The 17947-nt window shown below is 40.0% G+C and overlaps 2 protein-coding genes across 3 annotated transcripts in view; both read right to left on the reverse strand.

Annotated features, from left to right (window-relative positions):
* Positions 1-2682: 2682 nt before the first annotated feature.
* LOC131883576 (uncharacterized) lies at positions 2683-4346 on the reverse strand. The gene is made up of 2 exons (XM_059231077.1): positions 3865-4346; positions 2683-3659 (listed from the first exon to the last, which is right to left on the reverse strand). Exons 1-2 carry the CDS (start codon positions 3868-3870, stop codon positions 2748-2750), a joined length of 918 nt encoding a protein of 305 aa, XP_059087060.1. The 5' UTR covers positions 3871-4346; the 3' UTR covers positions 2683-2747.
* An 8232-nt stretch (positions 4347-12578) lies between these two features.
* The window catches only part of LOC131883956 (adhesive plaque matrix protein-like), a 5936-nt gene continuing 567 nt past the window's right edge, over positions 12579-17947 (reverse strand). For both annotated transcript variants that reach the window (XM_059231567.1, XM_059231568.1), the window contains 3 exons: positions 17498-17882; positions 14070-14150; positions 12579-13854 (listed from right to left, as the gene is read on the reverse strand). In XM_059231567.1, the coding sequence (XP_059087550.1) occupies positions 12967-13854; positions 14070-14150; positions 17498-17506 (978 nt within the window). In that variant the 5' untranslated portion in view covers positions 17507-17882 and the 3' untranslated portion in view covers positions 12579-12966. The remainder of the gene's footprint in view (positions 13855-14069; positions 14151-17497; positions 17883-17947) is intronic.

Raw genomic sequence — 17947 nt, forward strand, 5'->3', positions numbered from 1 at the left:
TCATGAACTTGCTGTCATAGTTTAACACCATGCTGTTTCCAATTCAATTCAACATAAAATGTTTTCTACTGAGGAAGACTACATGTGGAAACTGAGAAGCTCATTTTCAATTCATTTACAATTTTGTATGACAGAGTTGCTTTGGATCATTTAGATTTGATTGTAATATCCAAGTGGAAGGGTCAAGTTATTTTTGAAAGTTTCATATTGATTTAAGATAATGTAACTAGAAGCTCATTTTTGGGTAGAGATGAAAGAAGACTTTTGCAAATATCATACTACATTAGGTATTACGTCTTGCTTTTACAATTGGCAATAAGTGCCCATTGAAACCTATATCTTGGGTTTGTCAAGGGAGGAGAGTTTTACTAACACTACTGGAATTTGCATTCTTAGCTTTAAAGAAGAATTAATGATAGAAAATTAGGAACTAAAAATAGGGCAATTGTCTACATTATTGGTAACTATTGATATTTTTGTATTTTCCATGAAGAAAGAAGCACTGAAAATGATGTCAAGGGTGCTCTTTCAAACAAACAGAGAGATCGCCTCTTTCCCCTCTATGGGTCACCTTCTTTTTGCCGTGCGCCATCCAGATCTTCTTGAAATCTATGCATATAGACATACACCCCCCATGTGGGAATATGGGATTATCAGGGCGTATCCTATCTCAACAAACTAAGTTGAAACCAGGTAGGAGGAGAGGGAGGGAGGAAGCTAAGTGGGTCAAGGAAGGGGGCTGGGGTGAGATTAGGTTTAGGAATAGGGTCAGCTCTAAAACTACGAAACTGAGCTATCCTATTTCTCGCCTTTCTTTGCCTCCCTTCTACGTGACGGAGATACACTGTACATTAAAGCATGTCAAAAGTCTCATGGACTGACGGCACATGCACGGGAAAAAAGGACAATTTATCTATCTACCTTTGAACATCCCTTCTTCCTATTGTATTTCTCAAGGCCGAACTTGAGAAGTTTTTGATACCATTTAGGGTGGTTCCGTTAAATAGGACAGACTGTTTTCTCAACAACTGTCTTTTCATGCTCTATTTCATGAGGAGCTACTACTTCAACCTCTACGACCTAGTGAGAGGATTCTTGCCTTGTTCACGTTGCCTCTTAGACCACTCGGTTACACCAGCTCCTTAAAAAGGTTACTTTCGGCTCTGGGGTTCGATTCCACAACACCTAGGAGAGGATTTCATGCCTTAAACTCGCTGCCTCTTGGACCGCTCGGCTACACCATCCGGAGTGAAAAAAAATCCGAATTTTTTCCATTTTTAGATGCATAACGACGTTAAAAATGAAAATAAATCTTAGCATATGATTGTTGAAACGATATATAACTCAAAAGACGCTACAATTCTTGAAACTTTATCTTGATTTCCAAAGAAGCTATCAAGGATAGTTTCAATGTCTTAACCACAGTTTTTTTCTTATTTCCGTTTGAGTGAGTCTATTCTAACCAATGACATTGCAACGTCAATTTCTTTGGATGTAGGGGGTTCCTGAGCTGTCTACAACGACATCTTTGGACGATCATCTTGGGCTTTGAAAATAGCTTCCTTGCTGTGACTGAAAGTTTGTTTTGTTTTGGAGGCATATTGAAACTCCGGACAAAGCTGAATTCGGCATGATTGGCAGCCAAATGAGCAGGCACTGTGATCAATTTTCGTCCGTGTTCTAAGATCAAATTGACAAGACTAGTTAATCTTTTTAAATAGTTCAATTAACAAGCTAAATTGGTTGTGGTGTGTAATCAGAAATGAAAGTCTTTTACAACAAAAAAGTGCATAAAAGTTTATATATATTATATATATATCCGGAGGGAGACGATGCTTTAAGCCGAGTCAATTTGTATAAAAACTAAGAATAAATCGGGTCTTTGAGAAAATGACGATATAAGCAGGTTCCACTGTATGACTCTTCAAAGCACAATTTTTTAAAATTTGTTTGCTTTCCATGTGGGACTCATCTGAACTCTTTGTTTTGGAACGGAATTGAAGGTTTAAAATTTCACCGCAATGGTGCGCAGAACTCACTGAAGTACTCTTTAATTTCCACCACCTCTTAGACCTCTTGGTAACACCAACTCCTTAGCGCTGTTTTCAATGATATGCTGTTCACATTTGCCACTGTCTTTTAGGATCATCATCATAAGATTCTTGATTGAGCTAACTGGTTGGATCGAGTTGTGGTAACTATCAATGTAAATATGGGTGTTTGTACCAACTTGGTCGTACGTCATAATACAGAAGTTATCGCCATTTAGTTCCATATTCTTCGCTTTCAACCATTCATATATTATGTCTTAGTTGCTTTGCACCTCTGTCCAATTCGTTGAATTTCAACGATAGGTTTGCTTGGTGTCGTCAGTGAAAGAGGAGATTGAAGACTTGAGGGATATTCATGCTGCGGTATGATGGTGAGTATGAAGGTTATTGAGCGTAAGATAGTAACTTGTGGAACTCCAGGTAACACCTGGCAAGAAGTGCAAGACAAGCAGCCTTCAACTCTAGAAACATGGTTATGGTTGGTCAGGAGCTCTTTGACCCAAGAATACATATTTCCTCTATCAAATTAGCTTAGACAATTTAGAAGTCCAATGTGATGTACTTTGTTAATGGCTTTAGTAAAGTCCAAGCAATTTACACAAATGAAATATCATTGAACCTTGTAGGGGTGAACATAATTCATCAAGCTTTATTTAATATGTACTTGTATAAATAAATATCATCAACAGGACAAGCTTAGGCGTGGTAACCGGGAGCAGGAGCAGGGTGGTAGGCGTTCTTGTGAGCAGGTTGGTCAGGCTCGTACTTGGCCTCTCCCTCGTATCTGACATCAGCCACATATCCGGAATAAGCATCGGCAACACTGTAGCTCACGATTTGGGTGCGACCATCGGGAAGGGCCACACGGTATTCGCCGTTGGTGGCGTAATTGTCACGATTCTCGTTTTGAGCAAAGTTGGATCCGGAGTAATCATCAGCCACGGCATAACCGTATTGGTAGGCGGGGGCGGTCTCATACTCATCACCGTGACCATGAGCGGGAGCGGGGTGATAAGGGGCGGGCTTGTAAGCGGGAGCGGGGTGGTAAGGAGCTGGTTTGTAAGCTGGAGTGGGCTTGTAAGAGGGTGTTGGGTGATATGGAGTGGGCTTATAGGTGGGAGTCGGGTGGTGAACGGGGACGGGTTTATAAGCCGGAGTTGGGTGATAAGGGTTGGGTTTATAAGCGGGAGTTGGGTGATAAGGGGTGGGTTTATAAGCGGGAGTTGGGTGATAAGGGGCAGGTTTATAAGCGGGAGTTGGCTGATAAGGGGTGGGTTTGTAAGCGGGGGTTGGGCGATAAATTGGAGCGGGCTTATATGTGGGAGCTGGGTGATAAGGAGTTGGCTTGTAAGCAATGGTTGGGTGGTAGGCGGGGGTGCGGACCTCATGGCTGGGAGCGTGTGCAGCGGCAGTGTACTTCTCCTCGTTGTAGGGCTGGTTGACCTCATTGGGTAGAGCGGAGGGTTGGCTCACCACATGGGCATGAGAGCCACCATGGGGCTTGTGGATGGAGGAGTGGACAGCCGGGGCATTGCCGTGCTTGATGGTTTGATGGCTGGATTGATTAGCGGTGGCCAAAGCCAAGATGGAGAGGACAGCAACGAAAGTCTAAAATAAGAAGAACATGCTGCAGTTTTTTGCCAAAAGAAGTTTTACAAAGAAGTTTGACCACACATTTTACTTTAGATGTTTCTTAATTCTCTTTGATGGGGTTCAGCGAAGATTGAATGAAGTAATATAAGATGATTATCATTGCATGTAGTAGAATCCTCCCTCTTTGAAGGTTTGTTTGTGATCATTCATTCTTGCTTACCTTCATGTTGATGCTTAGATGCTTGAACCAAATCTGGATGATTTTGAAAACGCATTCGCCTCTTTTATAGTCCAATAATCGGTCCCTTGTCAATATTCAACCACGTCTGATTCAACAATATGTGTGATGTCCCCTTTGGTATAAAACCGCATTTTGTCCAAAGAACGCACCCTCTTGTCTCTTTACCGTATTTCGACGGCCTGAATTATAGGAGCGTCAAACCAAGCTTTTAAGTGAGATATCAAAATTGAAATGTTTAGGTGCTATGCTATTATTGCATTGGTTTCCCTCTGCATAATGTACAATTATGATTATGAGTTTTTTTTCGAATCTGGGTCATACGAATGACGAGAATGTGTGTTCATTAGACAGGGTGATTATAATTTTTTTGCTAAGGAAAAACGTAACAACTTTTGTGGCATAAACAGTTTTGAAAGTAGATCATATTAGTAAATTAAATCACTTGAAATGAAGGAATCAGCGTCTCCTCAATGGATTTTTATGGGAAACGTAACTTATCATACTCACAAGATCTATTGATTGTGTTTTCAAAAACAAGTATCTTGGTATAGGTTTCCAGTAGATTTATATATTGATCAGAGCTGATTTTATTGATGTATTGTTCACCAAAGTTGGTCCTTGTATTGCTTTAACAAAGAAAAAGTGCAGCTAAACATATTGGCATTTGAGTCAGCTCATTTGAGGTGTTGTGAGTTTTGCCGTTTAGAGAGAGTATTGGAAAATTTTCCTCAAGACTGTTTCCCAAAAATTTTGATACTTCATTGAAAATCGGCCTTATCGGAACATTTTGCCGAAATGCCGATTGTTTCCTCAAATTTGACTTCGAAAATGACCGCCTTACCTACAAAGCTTCTTATATTAGCTCATAGAAATTTGATTGAGGCTTTTATTTTCCAAAATTGACAGATCAATAAATGAAATTAAATTGGTAGTAAAATGAGTCAAAATTCTGTAAATTGGATTAATATTGAAGTTTTAAAATTAGTTCCCCTCTCAGCCAATTTGGATAGTGTTTTTCAAGTTGGAAATTATAGCAATGATATCATTAAGCAAGATGTTAAAAAGCAATGAACAAGGTTGCAAGTACAAAATCGAGAAGACACACTAGTGAGAGGTAATTATTTTGGAGACTTCCTTAGCGCTTATAGTGTGAAATCCCATCGCGTATCTGATCCACCAACGAATTAAAGTTGATGCGTCTGGATACCCCTTGAATTTAGGGTTGATTTAGAATATTGGTGAAGAACTTGTCCAAGTCTGACAGAAATCCTGCTAAGGGATCAACACCCACCTATTCCTTGCGAATATTTGTGGGAAGCAAATTGTACAAAGAAAGAGCCCGAGAAAGAAGAGAGGACTTGATATGGGCTAATTCAAAGGCTTTCAGGTACTCTCAAAAGGCGCACTAAACCTATATGGCATTGTCGTGAACTACTTTCTGCATTTAATAAGGATTGCCCTGACCTGCTCGCTCCTCAAGAATAAATCGATTGAAATGCGAAACTTGCGTGTTGCTCACCGAGCGAAATCCGACGTTTTCTTGTTCATCCTTCCAGCCACGCCCATTGGATCACCACCCACCCACTCCCACAATTGCTATCCCAGTTGGCCTTTTCGGCCGCTCTCGTACTTCGAAGGGTTGGGTGTGAAATTTTTCGATGACGCCAACTTAAAAACGTCTATTGTGTTCTTGATCAGGAAGAAAAAGCTGATAAAGCGCCCTCTCAGTGAGCATGCATTTGACTAGGCGGTAACGCATTGCTCAAAAAGTCTTCTAGCGAGGTCTTGTTGAGTGTTCCTCTCCAGGCCTAACAGCCTCGATGGGTAGGAAGAATCAAGAATTGGGGGGGGGTCGAAAATTTCTGGGAGGAATGGCTGTGCTGGGGTCTAGAGAAGAGAAAGTTGAAAAGTAGAGACTTCAGATGTTAATGTGGCTTTACTCCCCATCTTTTCTTGAAGGCAACATCCGTCTTGGATTCCGTTAAGGGCTGAAAAGGGGGGTTGATTTCTTCTTGGCAGCCCTTCACCCCCTCCACTACTGTTTCTGATGGTGTTGTAAACAGTTTTTGACAATGGATGAGGAAGTTATTAACGGGAATCTCCTATTTAGTGGCAGGCTTGTTTGCATATTTGTACAAGCCCGTAATCCACGACGAAACCTATCTACTTCCAACCTTTGGTGGACTGATTGGCGCTCCTCAGAGACATATTTCTCCCAAGTCTGGTGTTTTGCTCGTTTTGGCACAGTGCTGTTTTTGGAGCATTTGACCCCTGGGCCCCCATTGGTATGGGTTGAACCAAGGGGTCTTCTTGAGTCCTTCTCTCTTTCTCCTCCGCACTGATGCGGACCCTTTGAATGCTTGTTAAATGCCTTGGGCCATTGCAGCTGCGTTGGCCACGGTTCTGATGTTGATGGATAGTTGCAAGGCCTCAAGTTCAGCCTCATTTTTGCACATTGACCCGGTACCTCCCATTTCGAGTCACGCTGCATGGTAGTAGGCAGGCGCAAAATTCTTAGGTCAGGAAGTGTAAAAGGGTAACTTGGTAATTAGTACCCCGACTTGCGTTCCTGCATCTACTTTCGACCAGAGAACAGTTCGTGGAAGGACAAGTGAGAGGTGAAGTGTATATACACATCCAAACATCTTAAATCGCCAACTTAACGTTTATTCCCATTCTGTTTGTAAGTTCATGTGAAGTTTTTATATATTCAAACTCTATGTACAAATGTAATTTTATTAATAGGAAACCGTTTTGCTGAGGCTGATTACATCATTGGAATTAGCAAGGCATTGGATAAACGCTTGTCGAACGTGGGCGATTTACAGGAAGTAAAAGTGATTTGTTATTTTTTACAAAATTAGTACTGTAATCCCTACATCTCGAAATGGTGCAGAGTTTCATTTCAGGAAAGATTTGTTCAAGAACACACAATTGCCAAAAGGCATAGTGTCTTGATACCTTGTATAAGCATTTTTTTGAGCAAACATTCCTATGGTTCTTTAGAAAGGAAAACTTGAGTAGCATTAGATAACGACAAAAAAATTGTATGATAAGCTCTTATAATGATTTCATGTTGAAATCTTTTCATATCGTATCTAATTTCTGTAAAGATATTGATCTCTTGAATTAGAAATGAAGACTTTGTTGGTAAAGCATTATGAAACCAAGAGTATAATTTCATAGTTAGTGAAAAGTTAGAACGCACATCTTTCATATATTTTCCCATCGATGTTCCGAAAATGGTGATTTTAAGATTGTCCGTATCGACATCCGACCTCCAGCACGCAACAAAAAGTGCCAGAAACACGTAAACTCCAGATCATAACCCGAAGCATTTTAAGTGTGCATCAATAATTAATAATTCGACAGTTCTTTCAAGTCACTTACTTTGTCTCCAGTTTAAAATCATGGAGAAAAGGGGAGGCCATTCCAATCTTCACTTCAAACAAAAAGCACGAACGATAGGTGTTGATCATGTCAACTTTTTAAAATTCGAACTTGAATGAGCTTCAGTCAGAGTGAGCGACATTGAATGAGCTGTTTTCTTTTGCGATAACAGACTTTCAACTTCTACATATTATTCAGTGCAAGGATGAGATTGAGATACAAGCATACAATTTTGACTCAAAGCAATTTAAAGCCAAAGTTGATTCATGGAATCATGCTCATTTGTGACGTGGGCTCTTTCCAATCCATGAAAATTACCGTTAGAAGTTTTGAGACATTTTCCCTGAAACTTGATAAGGTAAGAGAAGACAGGAGGAGATGGTCTCATCCATGGACCTACTTGATGATAAAAATGAAGTGGAGCAGTAATCACTAATCAGAGCCAACAGAACCAACTTTCTAATAGTAGTTATTGATTGTGGGTATTGAACCTTTCCTTTGGGCGTTGACATATGATTTTGTTGATAGTTTACCACTGCATTTTGGACTCTCTGTTGATTACTCCAAATTCTCAAGACTCACTTTGGAATTGAACGAAAACGAGCTTTTAGATCTTCAGAGATGCATTAGATAAATCTGACATGCGACTCCAAATGCATTTTTGGATTTGCTCATCTGTGTAGGGAAAAAGGAGTTACTTCACATCCCCAAACGGAAGCTTATTTCCTTATGTGATCAACAAAACTCAAATGCTATATAGAAGTTGACTATCTCGTGCTCAAAAGAAGTATACAGAAAAAGGTAAGGCGGTGTTTTGCTTTTCAGAGCATTTTTGGCTCTTTTTAAGCTCTCCTAGAATCCAGAATGGGACAGAACTAACACCATGTACGAGTCATTTGTCACTGGGTGTCGAGGATAAGAATAGACGCACAATTTCTTTCCCTAAAATATTTTAAACCTTTCAAGGTTGCGTGAGTTTGATCAATATATTTTTTTTCGTTGTCCGCTCTTTTCATTGATGTAAACAAAAATACAAAAAAATCAAAGCTGAAATTCATGAAAGCAAAAAGAGAATCCATTGTAGCTTTGCTGTGTGCGGGATACACTTCTACAGAAGTAAGTTTGAACCTTAAAGTGGCCCACCGGACTATTTATGCTGTGAAAAACTGTCTTGATTGGCAAGCTGACCTTAATCCCCCTCCTAGGAATGCAAGAACACCAGCAGCTAGATATCAAAGAGTGGTAGCTGGAATAAAAAGATGCCTCAAGGCGGTTCCAAACAAACCAATGCGTCGCATTGGATTGGACCTCCAATCTGGTTCCCAGAGGGATTCAGCCTAACTGCAGATGCCTACATTGAGGTTTTCAAGTCTGCAATGATACCCTGGATGAGAAATGTAGCATAAAACCAGCCCTTTGTCTTTCAACAAGACTTTGCTCCTGCTCATTCAGCCAAAAAGACAATCTCCTATTTGGATGACGAGGGATTCCTGTTTTGGAGGCCTAAACTAATGCCCCCCAAAATTCTTCAGATCTTAAAACTCTGGACTATGCTGTGTGGTCCTATGTTGTGAAAGAAACTTGCTAAGAAAGGCCCCCTTCAACTAAAGTTCTTGACCGGTGAATTGAAGCACCATTGAAAAATTCCCTCCAGCCAAAATCCGCACTTCTTGTCACTGTTTTCAGACCAGATTGGCTAAAGTCAGTGCTTCAAAAGGATTATATTTCGAAAACTTAGCTTTAAATAAGAAAATGTCAAAAAATAACGTGAATTTTACGTAGGCTGATCTATAACATGTTAGAATTTTAGCTCTCAAAATTACCTTCTAACAAATTCATGATGCTTTTAAGTGAAAGTGACAAATTTGTCTAATCTTATCCTCGACACCCGGTATTTGTAAATTCAACGATGATCCAATGAGAAAAGGCTTGTAATAAAGGTTATTTCTTTAAAATCCATTCTTCAATGATATTTTTATCTTCTGGCTGTTGAGAAGACCAAATACAACTCAGGAGTGGTTTCTTTAACGTTGAAATTAGTGATAAAACTCCAATCACAAACTTATTAGAGATGTGCATTGCGACTGGGAAGGAAAATTTCGTATCTCCTGAATCATAGACTACATACAAAATTAGCACTTGATAGAATCATAACATCTTGTTGAATTGATGAACTTGGCAGTATTTGGGCCTAAATTCATAATTAAGGTACACAGGAAATGTGGCCAAAGTTACGTACCTAGAAATCTCAAAATAAAAAATTGAAGTTTCGGCCTGCCCTTTACCACACGAAAACTAAACGAACCGCAGTACCAGTAAACGAGAAAAAATACTAGCCCTCATTTGAAGAGATCTAGGTTTCTAATTTTTTAATAAAAAGCCCGAAAAAATAACCGGTCTTGCCGTTGAGGGTATATTCCAGATGGTTGTCAAAATTACGAGTAGTTTTCCTACAACAGCAACTCTTCACGTTTACGTGTGTTCAAACAACTACTCTCATTCAGATCTGCAGGTTTGATCATCACCGGCAAAACAAGTTATTTTTCTGAGCTTTATTTTTTACCAAAAGTTGCCCCAAATTGAACTGACCAAGACCAGGCCACTTTGGCGGGAGACCCATTCACAGTCCATCTCTCGAGAGGTTCGTACTTCAACGCAAAAGAGTTGTTGTATAATCTCTTTGTGTGGTTTTATTAAATTTCTCGAATTTGTCGGGCTTCTGGCTGCAATATGCTAACAGTTAGCCAATAGAGGCACATCATAATGCAAAAGGACGCTTTTCAAACCTCAATTTTTCAAAACAACTACTCGTAATTCAGACTTCCCAAGGAATTCCTAATGGGAAAAAGGCTGAATGATTTGTAAACCACCCTCAAAATGTAAAACTAGAAGCGTTACCTACCAAAATGCTAAGTGATGAACGTTTTTTAAAGTCATTGAAGGGAAAAAAACAAGTGTGTTATTTTGCTTAAGAGTAACAAATGAGGGGGGGGGTGTTGTTCAACAACATGCTACACCACCTGGTTTATACACATATGTGCTTAATAATTTCGCATTTTCAAAGCCAAGCACCTCCAGAAGAGCTCGATTTTTTTTCATAATATGCATGCCTGAAGAGTAACTTAAGCATCAAATATATCACCTCGCAATTTTTGTTATAATGGGAGTCAATTTTTGTCGAGCACTGCTGTGCTTTCAGTCTGTTTTTTTGTATAAATTGTGTGGACAAAAAAGTATTTGGAAATTGCGAACCATTTTCAATGCAGAAATTTTCTTAAAAACCTTTGTTTTAAATTCAGCGATGTCATTTTTTTTGGAACAATCAGTAAAACATGCCCAAATATTGTATTTGTGAGGCCTACCCAATTGGCAAAATAACCATGGTACAATTCAGTTCATGCCGATTGGAATATAGATGGACGAAGGGCCACTTTGAAAAGCTCGGACAGCAAGTAGCAGCCAAATTTTTTAATTAAGGGAGATGGTTGTAGCGCAATTGACTAACGCGTGACCGAGTTGAACTCCGGTTCATGGGTGCGATCCCAGGTCTCAAATCAAATCATGTTACACGTGGGAAGTCACTCTGGGTTAAAGGGATGGAAGACATTGAAAAGGTGTTAGATATGCCGTCTTTTTGGGATAAATATTTGGCACTCTTTTTTTAATCATTGGGATTAGACTGTGATGCCAATGGATTGTTTGGTATTTTGTTAAGTTGAGGAATCATTTTGCCGTTGAGGAATCATTTTGCCGCTGATATATTTCAAATCCTTTATCAGGTTAATATTGCAAATTGTTGTCAATTTAACATTTGCTTGGGTTCCCATTGCATCCTTTTCAGGGTCATAAATTGTACATAAGCTTGAAAATGTTTTTTCAACACTCCAACCACATCAAAGTTATATCCAATCGTTTGTTGCTCCGATATTTTGAAATTTTCGTAATGAGAAACACGCACATTTCATTGATCTACTTAAAATAACGTTCAAAGTGGATGGAAAAATTTCCAACAAGAAAAAGGTATCCGGTTCGATTCTCTTCTTGGCCTTTCTCCGGAAAAATTAGACGCTAATTCATCCACAGAGTCACGGACTTCTAGAGATATGGACTGCAAACGGTAGCAAAACTATTCTATCTCCTAGATCACTCATCTTATTCCAAATAAGCACTTCATACGACCACAAGATCTTGTTGAATAAAAGAACTCAGCCAAGTTTGAGCCCAAACCTATGCTTAGGGAACTCAGGAGACATGTTCAAAGTTATGCAGTAAACACTACATAAAATTTGAATTTTCGGCCTGCTCTTGGTCAGCTACATAAGCTTTTGACAACATAACTTTGAAACGAGATCGACTTTGCATGTAAATGATATAAAATGACCTACCGTTAATTGAAGAGATCTACGTTTCATATTTTGTTACTTTAATTCGAAAAGTGGCTCAGAGTGCCTATGCATTTTTTGTACCATTTGTAATGAAAATACTTTTGGTACGTAGAAAATAATCCGTGCAAAAAGTGGCAAATTGAAAATTAAACTGGCAGATGTATCCTTGTAAAATTTCAATCATAAGATTGGCTAGTCTACCATGCCAAGTTAAGAAAAAATAATTGGAAATTTCAAATACTTAGGAGATTTTAGGTGACTATATTAATTCATTTTAGGCTTCAGGGAAATGTTTATGAAAATGAAAGAATATCATTTATTTTCATGCTATCATAAAAGCACATCATTTGTTTTTTGCAATTAATTAGTTAGGTTTATGTCATTTTTCGATCTATTTTATTGCAAAATGCAACTTTCAAAGTGTAATAACTAAGCATCTGCTGAATAGATATTGATAAAATTTGATATCAGTGCATAACTAAGAGTTCTGCTAATATTTTTTGGCTAGGTTTTGCACAAGATACTTAAAAATGTATTTTAAGTGCATTTATATACTAATATGAGCTACTTTTAAAGATACTTTAGAAACAAAAATTGCTCCTTTTGTTTATTTAGCAAAGAAATTGGCAACTAGAAGTCTTGGCATTTGAGCAATCACTTAATCAGGAATTATAACACGGTACCACCGTGTATGACCAAGAGCAGACGGATTTGCCGGGAAGCTCGTTCGCCGTCCATATTTCTAGAAGTCCGTGACCTAGTAAATAGCAAATCTAGTGCCGGGAATGACATTGCCTTCTGGGAAAATGCATTCTGTTTATGTCATGATGGGCTTCGTCCCCGCTCTTTTCATCATTCATGCCTTGCCAAATTGATCAAACGGTCAACGAAACAAAAAAAAACAAGTGAAGGGCCGAGCTTTTTCGTAATTGTTTTTATTCTGTTCACAATTGTTTCTTCGACATTTAATACCTTATTGTAATTGAGATGGCACAAAGTATCAAGAGAGGAAGGCGGCAATAAATAGGTAATAATAAATAATAATCAATAAATAATAGCTGGTCATCAAAAACAGTTTGTGGGTGTTGGTGTTACACAATGGCGGATAATAGCTTGCCAAATTCTTGGCTGATCGAAGATCCGCAATGAGCAATTTTGATGTGGTCAAGAATCTGATCGCTTTGAAGTAAGCCCTCAAAGAGGCACAATTCTTGCAGAGAGGAGAAAAGGGGTAAAGAGAGTTTCAGTGGATGAAGAAATGAGATGTGAAGGTCGATATCACAATATAAGATCATGATTTGAGAGTTCAGTTCTCCGATTCGCTTTTCTCGACTCGCCTGCGGACTGGGGCCCGGACGCGGCCTTTCACATTACCGTAGAATAAACTATCGTGCAACTTGCGGTCCGACGAGACCTTCAACTTCTTGGGGTATCTCATGCGTCGCTTTTGAGTGTTGCTAGGATCGTAAACGGGCGCCTCTGTAGTGGTTGTGGTGTCCTTGGGGGCCTCAGACGTCTCGTACGAAGGAATGTTTTGTCTAGCCTTGGGCGAGGTGGGTCGGTATGGCTTGGGCTCAGTGGGCTTGTGGGTGGTGCTCACATAAGTGGGCTCGGGTTTGTAAGTGGGTCTGGGATTATATACCGGTTTGTAAGTGGTGGTCACGGGTTCATAGACCGGGGCTGGGGTGGTGCCATATTGTCTGGCCTTGGGAGATCTGACGTAAGACTCGGTAGAGTATTGCGGGGCCTTGTATGGGGCAGCAGTTGGCAGGTACTCAGGAGCCTTGTAAGGGGCGGGGGTGGGCTTATAAGGGGCAGGGGTATACACAGGCTTGGGCTTATAAGGAGCTGGGGTGGGCTTGTAAGTGGGGCGGGGCTTGTACACTGGCTTAGGCTCATAGACGGGCTTAGGTTTGTACACTGGCTCAACAGCCCGATAAGCTGGTTTGGGTTGATAGGAGACGGGCTTGGGCTCATAGTGGTACTCCTTGGCCTCACCCTCATACCGGACATCGGCCACGAAACCAGATTCGGGATCATCGATGCGATAGGTCACAATTTGTCGGCGACCATCGGGCAGAAGGACCTGATATTCTCCGTCAGTGTTGTAACCGGAACGAGCTTCCTCTTGCCCGAAATCCTGACCCGTGTACTCATCTTTGACTTCGTATTTGAACTGATAATTGGCCGGCTCCTGAAATGAGTAGGCAGCAATTTATGGGTATCATGCAGCTTCTACGAATTTTGAATAGGTTCGGCGTATTCCGGCAACAATTGGCCCTATTATTAAGCCTTAAAATGCGGACAAAGGTCAACGCAATTGAACTTGCATGCGTGCTAAAATCATGAGCATCATGAGATGCTCATTGAGCAAGACCACCGAATTGTTTGAGGATCTTAATAACTCACATCGTAGGAGGGCTGAGCGTAGGAATTGTCCGCCAAGGCCACGGAAATGAGGGAAAGGCAAAGAGCCAGCGATGTCGAGAGCTGAAAAATCACAAGCCGACTCATAAATTGTCTCAGACACACGATCTACTTGTACTTCAATATTGTCTGTTGGCTGTATTGATAGGAAGCAACATCCTAATGGGCCATAATTCGGTCGCCGTCGAGACCATCCAGGATTAAAGAAATGAATGAAGGAAACATGTCGGCTGCAATGAGTTCAAGTAGTTTAAGGATGTCAAGATTGCCAAGCCAATTGTCATATTACACGAACAGTTCGACAAATTTGGTATTTTAGACGATAAAGACGCCCTTCAGGATATCAGGTTTGATGACAAGACATGATGAGGAACAGAGAGGAAGGGTGGGAGGGGAGTGTATAAACAAGTCTTCCTGTCAGAATAATACAACCATGGATATAATTTAGCGAGAGGTACTTGAGAACGAGTGGCTTCCTCCCAACGCATCTCATCTCCATGATTCTCAACGTTGCGAGTCGAAGCGAGGGGAATGGTGACTATTTCTTATCGGAAGACTTTTTTACGAGAGAACAATCCTGGCCATTCTCGCGTTTATGAGGTGGGACAATGGTTGAACTTGAGCTCGTAACTTTGTCACAATCACTCAGAGCATCTTGGAAGTTGTCACCTTGTCGGATCTAGCCCAAAGGTGTTTTTATTCACTGAAGTAGATTTTAAAAATGTGAATTGGAAATCACTCCATTGAAGGCCTTCCTTCATTCTCTTCTAGAGTAAAGTCTATTGGTACACTCAAAATATTCCTCTTCCTTATTTGCCTTTTTGTGGGAAATACTAGAAAGTCTCCAGGGCATTTCAATTGAGATTCGGAGCAGATTAAGATCAGTAATGGGAAGATTTGCTACGATCCGAATTTCGCTCTTTGGAAATGAAGTTATTTTACGGTGATTTGGACTGTCTGTTGGTTTATATCTTAGAAACGGTATCATGCAAAAAGAATGGAGATTGTTATGCAACCAAGATGTGCACTTGTGCTGCAATTGCAAATATTTCATAACGTCACCAAGAGTTATGTTGTGGGATGTGCCATAGTAAAATGTGGTTCTTTATTTTTATTAATCATAGAAGTGATGTCGTCGATTCACGGCTGAACGGGCCCGAAAAGGTAGAAACCTTTATGTATAAAACTACGCCTATGCACAAATGGTTTCCTATTGATCTACAGGAGTAGGGCGAAGACGAGCAGTGCAATTAAATAAAAATGCATATCATAACCCTTCAAACCCATTTTCAGATAGAACCTCGAAGGAATTAGCTGATGATTCTAAGCATAAAATAAACTTGTTCTCATTGAAAATGAGCAAAAAGTGCTGTCAATTTAAGGGGCAAAAATCTTTTTTTTTATAAATGATAGCTTGATTTGGAATGACTTAGGTAAAGCAGATTCAACATATCAATCATAAATAAGTGTAAAAGTTGTAGGGATAAAGGAGAAAGAAAGCATTTTAAGAAGTTAAAAGAACGACGTCATCACGATTGCTCTGGGATTGGCATATTCTTTAAAATTGGATATTGGCGTACGATGGGAAAAACTGCTATTTGCAGACTTTTAACAGTTATTGGCAATCTAACTTGAGCCAGATATTTTAAAAAAGCGATTGTTACTTGTACATAAACATCGAGAAAGTAAAATACTGTAATTTAAATCGTTTTGCGTTTACGACAACTATTTATAAAATTAAAGGGAGTGACATTAACATAAAAAACACGGCCGTGTCAAATCCAGTGAATAAATAGGTCGAAATAAATGGATGCCTGGTAGATTAGTCTCAGATCAATGAAATATTAAAAAGTTTAAATTATAAGTCACTAGAAATCGACGTCCCTTTTTATGAGACTTCAGAGTTTGATTTTTTTTAAAGTCGTGGATGAGTCCGTCAGTTTGGCGTTCAAAGACATTTTTTTTCCACAAAAAGGCCTGTTGTGTAAGTTGTCATGGGATTGTCATCTAATACATGGTAATAAAACCACATAAAATGAAACGGGGAAAATGCCAAGATGACAGTGACAATGAAGGTCTATCTAGAGTATAGGTCTATATAGAGTATGAATGAAGCAACTTATGGGTTTGAATCGGGAGTTTTAGAATGACACTCATTTGTTGATAGCTATCTTTTTTGGTCCCCAATCCCATTGAAAAATTTTATCACTAAGATAAGCGCCTTTGCCAAATATACGAGTACAGCTAGAGCAAGAAATATTTAGCCCTTTTGAAAACTTTGCCTGTTTCTTGGAACCATGAACTTCATCTTTTTCTTTGGGAAATAGCTCTCATCATTCAAATACGAGCAGACCTCAAATTAGCTAGCCATTAGCAGTGTAATTTAGGGGTTCAAGCTTCAAACTTTATACATAATGAATGAACAATGAACAGAATCCTCCGGCCCAAATTTTGTTCTACGTTAAGGGTACTGTTTCTCGTCCAAAGCTTTTTGCGGTAGACCGTTCTCATGATCCGTGATATTAGAGGATGACGATTTCCAGGAAAAGTTCTTGGCTTGCAAGTAATTGAAACTAAACTTAAGTAGAATCGACCCTTGGCCCAACGTGCACTGGTTCTAGTTCCATTCCTTCCTGCTTCTCCCAATCAAAACCAAAGAGCCATGTCCATCCATCCAAAAAGTATTAAATATCGCCGTCCTCGGATTGGAATCCTGCTCGAATTGTTGGAAGGCGCCAAAGGCATTTCATTTATGAGCCAGTGACTGACAAATCTGGTATTTCAATCAAAAGGCCTGTTCATGTCTGTTTACGGGCCAACCATTGCTCACGCACACACACACACACATGGACGCGAAAAAGGTCACGCACTCCAATTCTGATGGTATCTTTCGACCAACGAAGGACTCTCGACAAATTAGCCATTTTAAAATCAACTTTTGAAACGCATGAAAGTATTTGTTCAACAACGTAAATGTGAACAATGAAAGTCAACTCTTGTGGGAACTTACTTTCCTAAATATCAGATTAAAAATGTCTTAGGGCCTTAGAGGAAGGAAGGTCTTTGTAATTTGTTAATCACTCGAGAATCGGTATCCCTTTTTATGGAACAACTCGGTTTTGACAAATGTCCGTTAATTTTTGCCTACAGCTCAAGTTGGTAAAAAAGAGCAAGTGTACGTTTAACTGCAGCATCTGGAGAGGGCAACGCCTAGACCCTCAGGCCAGGGAGGGAATTCTTTCATTCATTAAACCAACCACCATGTGTGGACTTGAACCAAGACTGACTCGTAAAGTACAATTGTTCCCTCTCACTTCACAAGTTGATACTCAGTCTTAAAGATGAACACTGGGATTCGATCTCAAGCTTAAGTATTTTAAGCGGCTTATAAGATAGGACAAGTCTCTTACCCTGATCATGATGATGTTTATCCGATGTTTTGCTGCTTCACACTGAATTTAGACCACATTTGTTAGCGACTTCTTCATCACCAGAACCGATATCACCATCGCCCGATTCTCCACCATCCCCATGGAAGCCAGCAAGCCACCAACCAGCAACGAACCCTCCAGGGTAGATGGTTCATGGTTGATGGTCGATGGTCGATGGCAGATGGGTGGAGGACACGGCAGCACCCGCAACAACGGAGTTATAGCAACAAGTTCGTTTTTTCCCCGGCTTCATTTCTTGTTTTCAATGGGGGTTGACGCAATACCGTTGCCCACTGAGATCCTCACTTGACGCTCCTTCTTTGAGCGTACGCAATCCTTGATATGGACCGGAGCAGAAGTAAACCTGTGCGATGCGTCAGTTTCAACTTGACGCACCGGGTGTACCCCTCAATTATTGTTGAAGTCTGG

The sequence above is a fragment of the Tigriopus californicus genome, chromosome 7 (genome assembly GCF_007210705.1).
Source record: "Tigriopus californicus strain San Diego chromosome 7, Tcal_SD_v2.1, whole genome shotgun sequence".
Lineage (NCBI taxonomy): Eukaryota > Metazoa > Arthropoda > Copepoda > Harpacticoida > Harpacticidae > Tigriopus > Tigriopus californicus.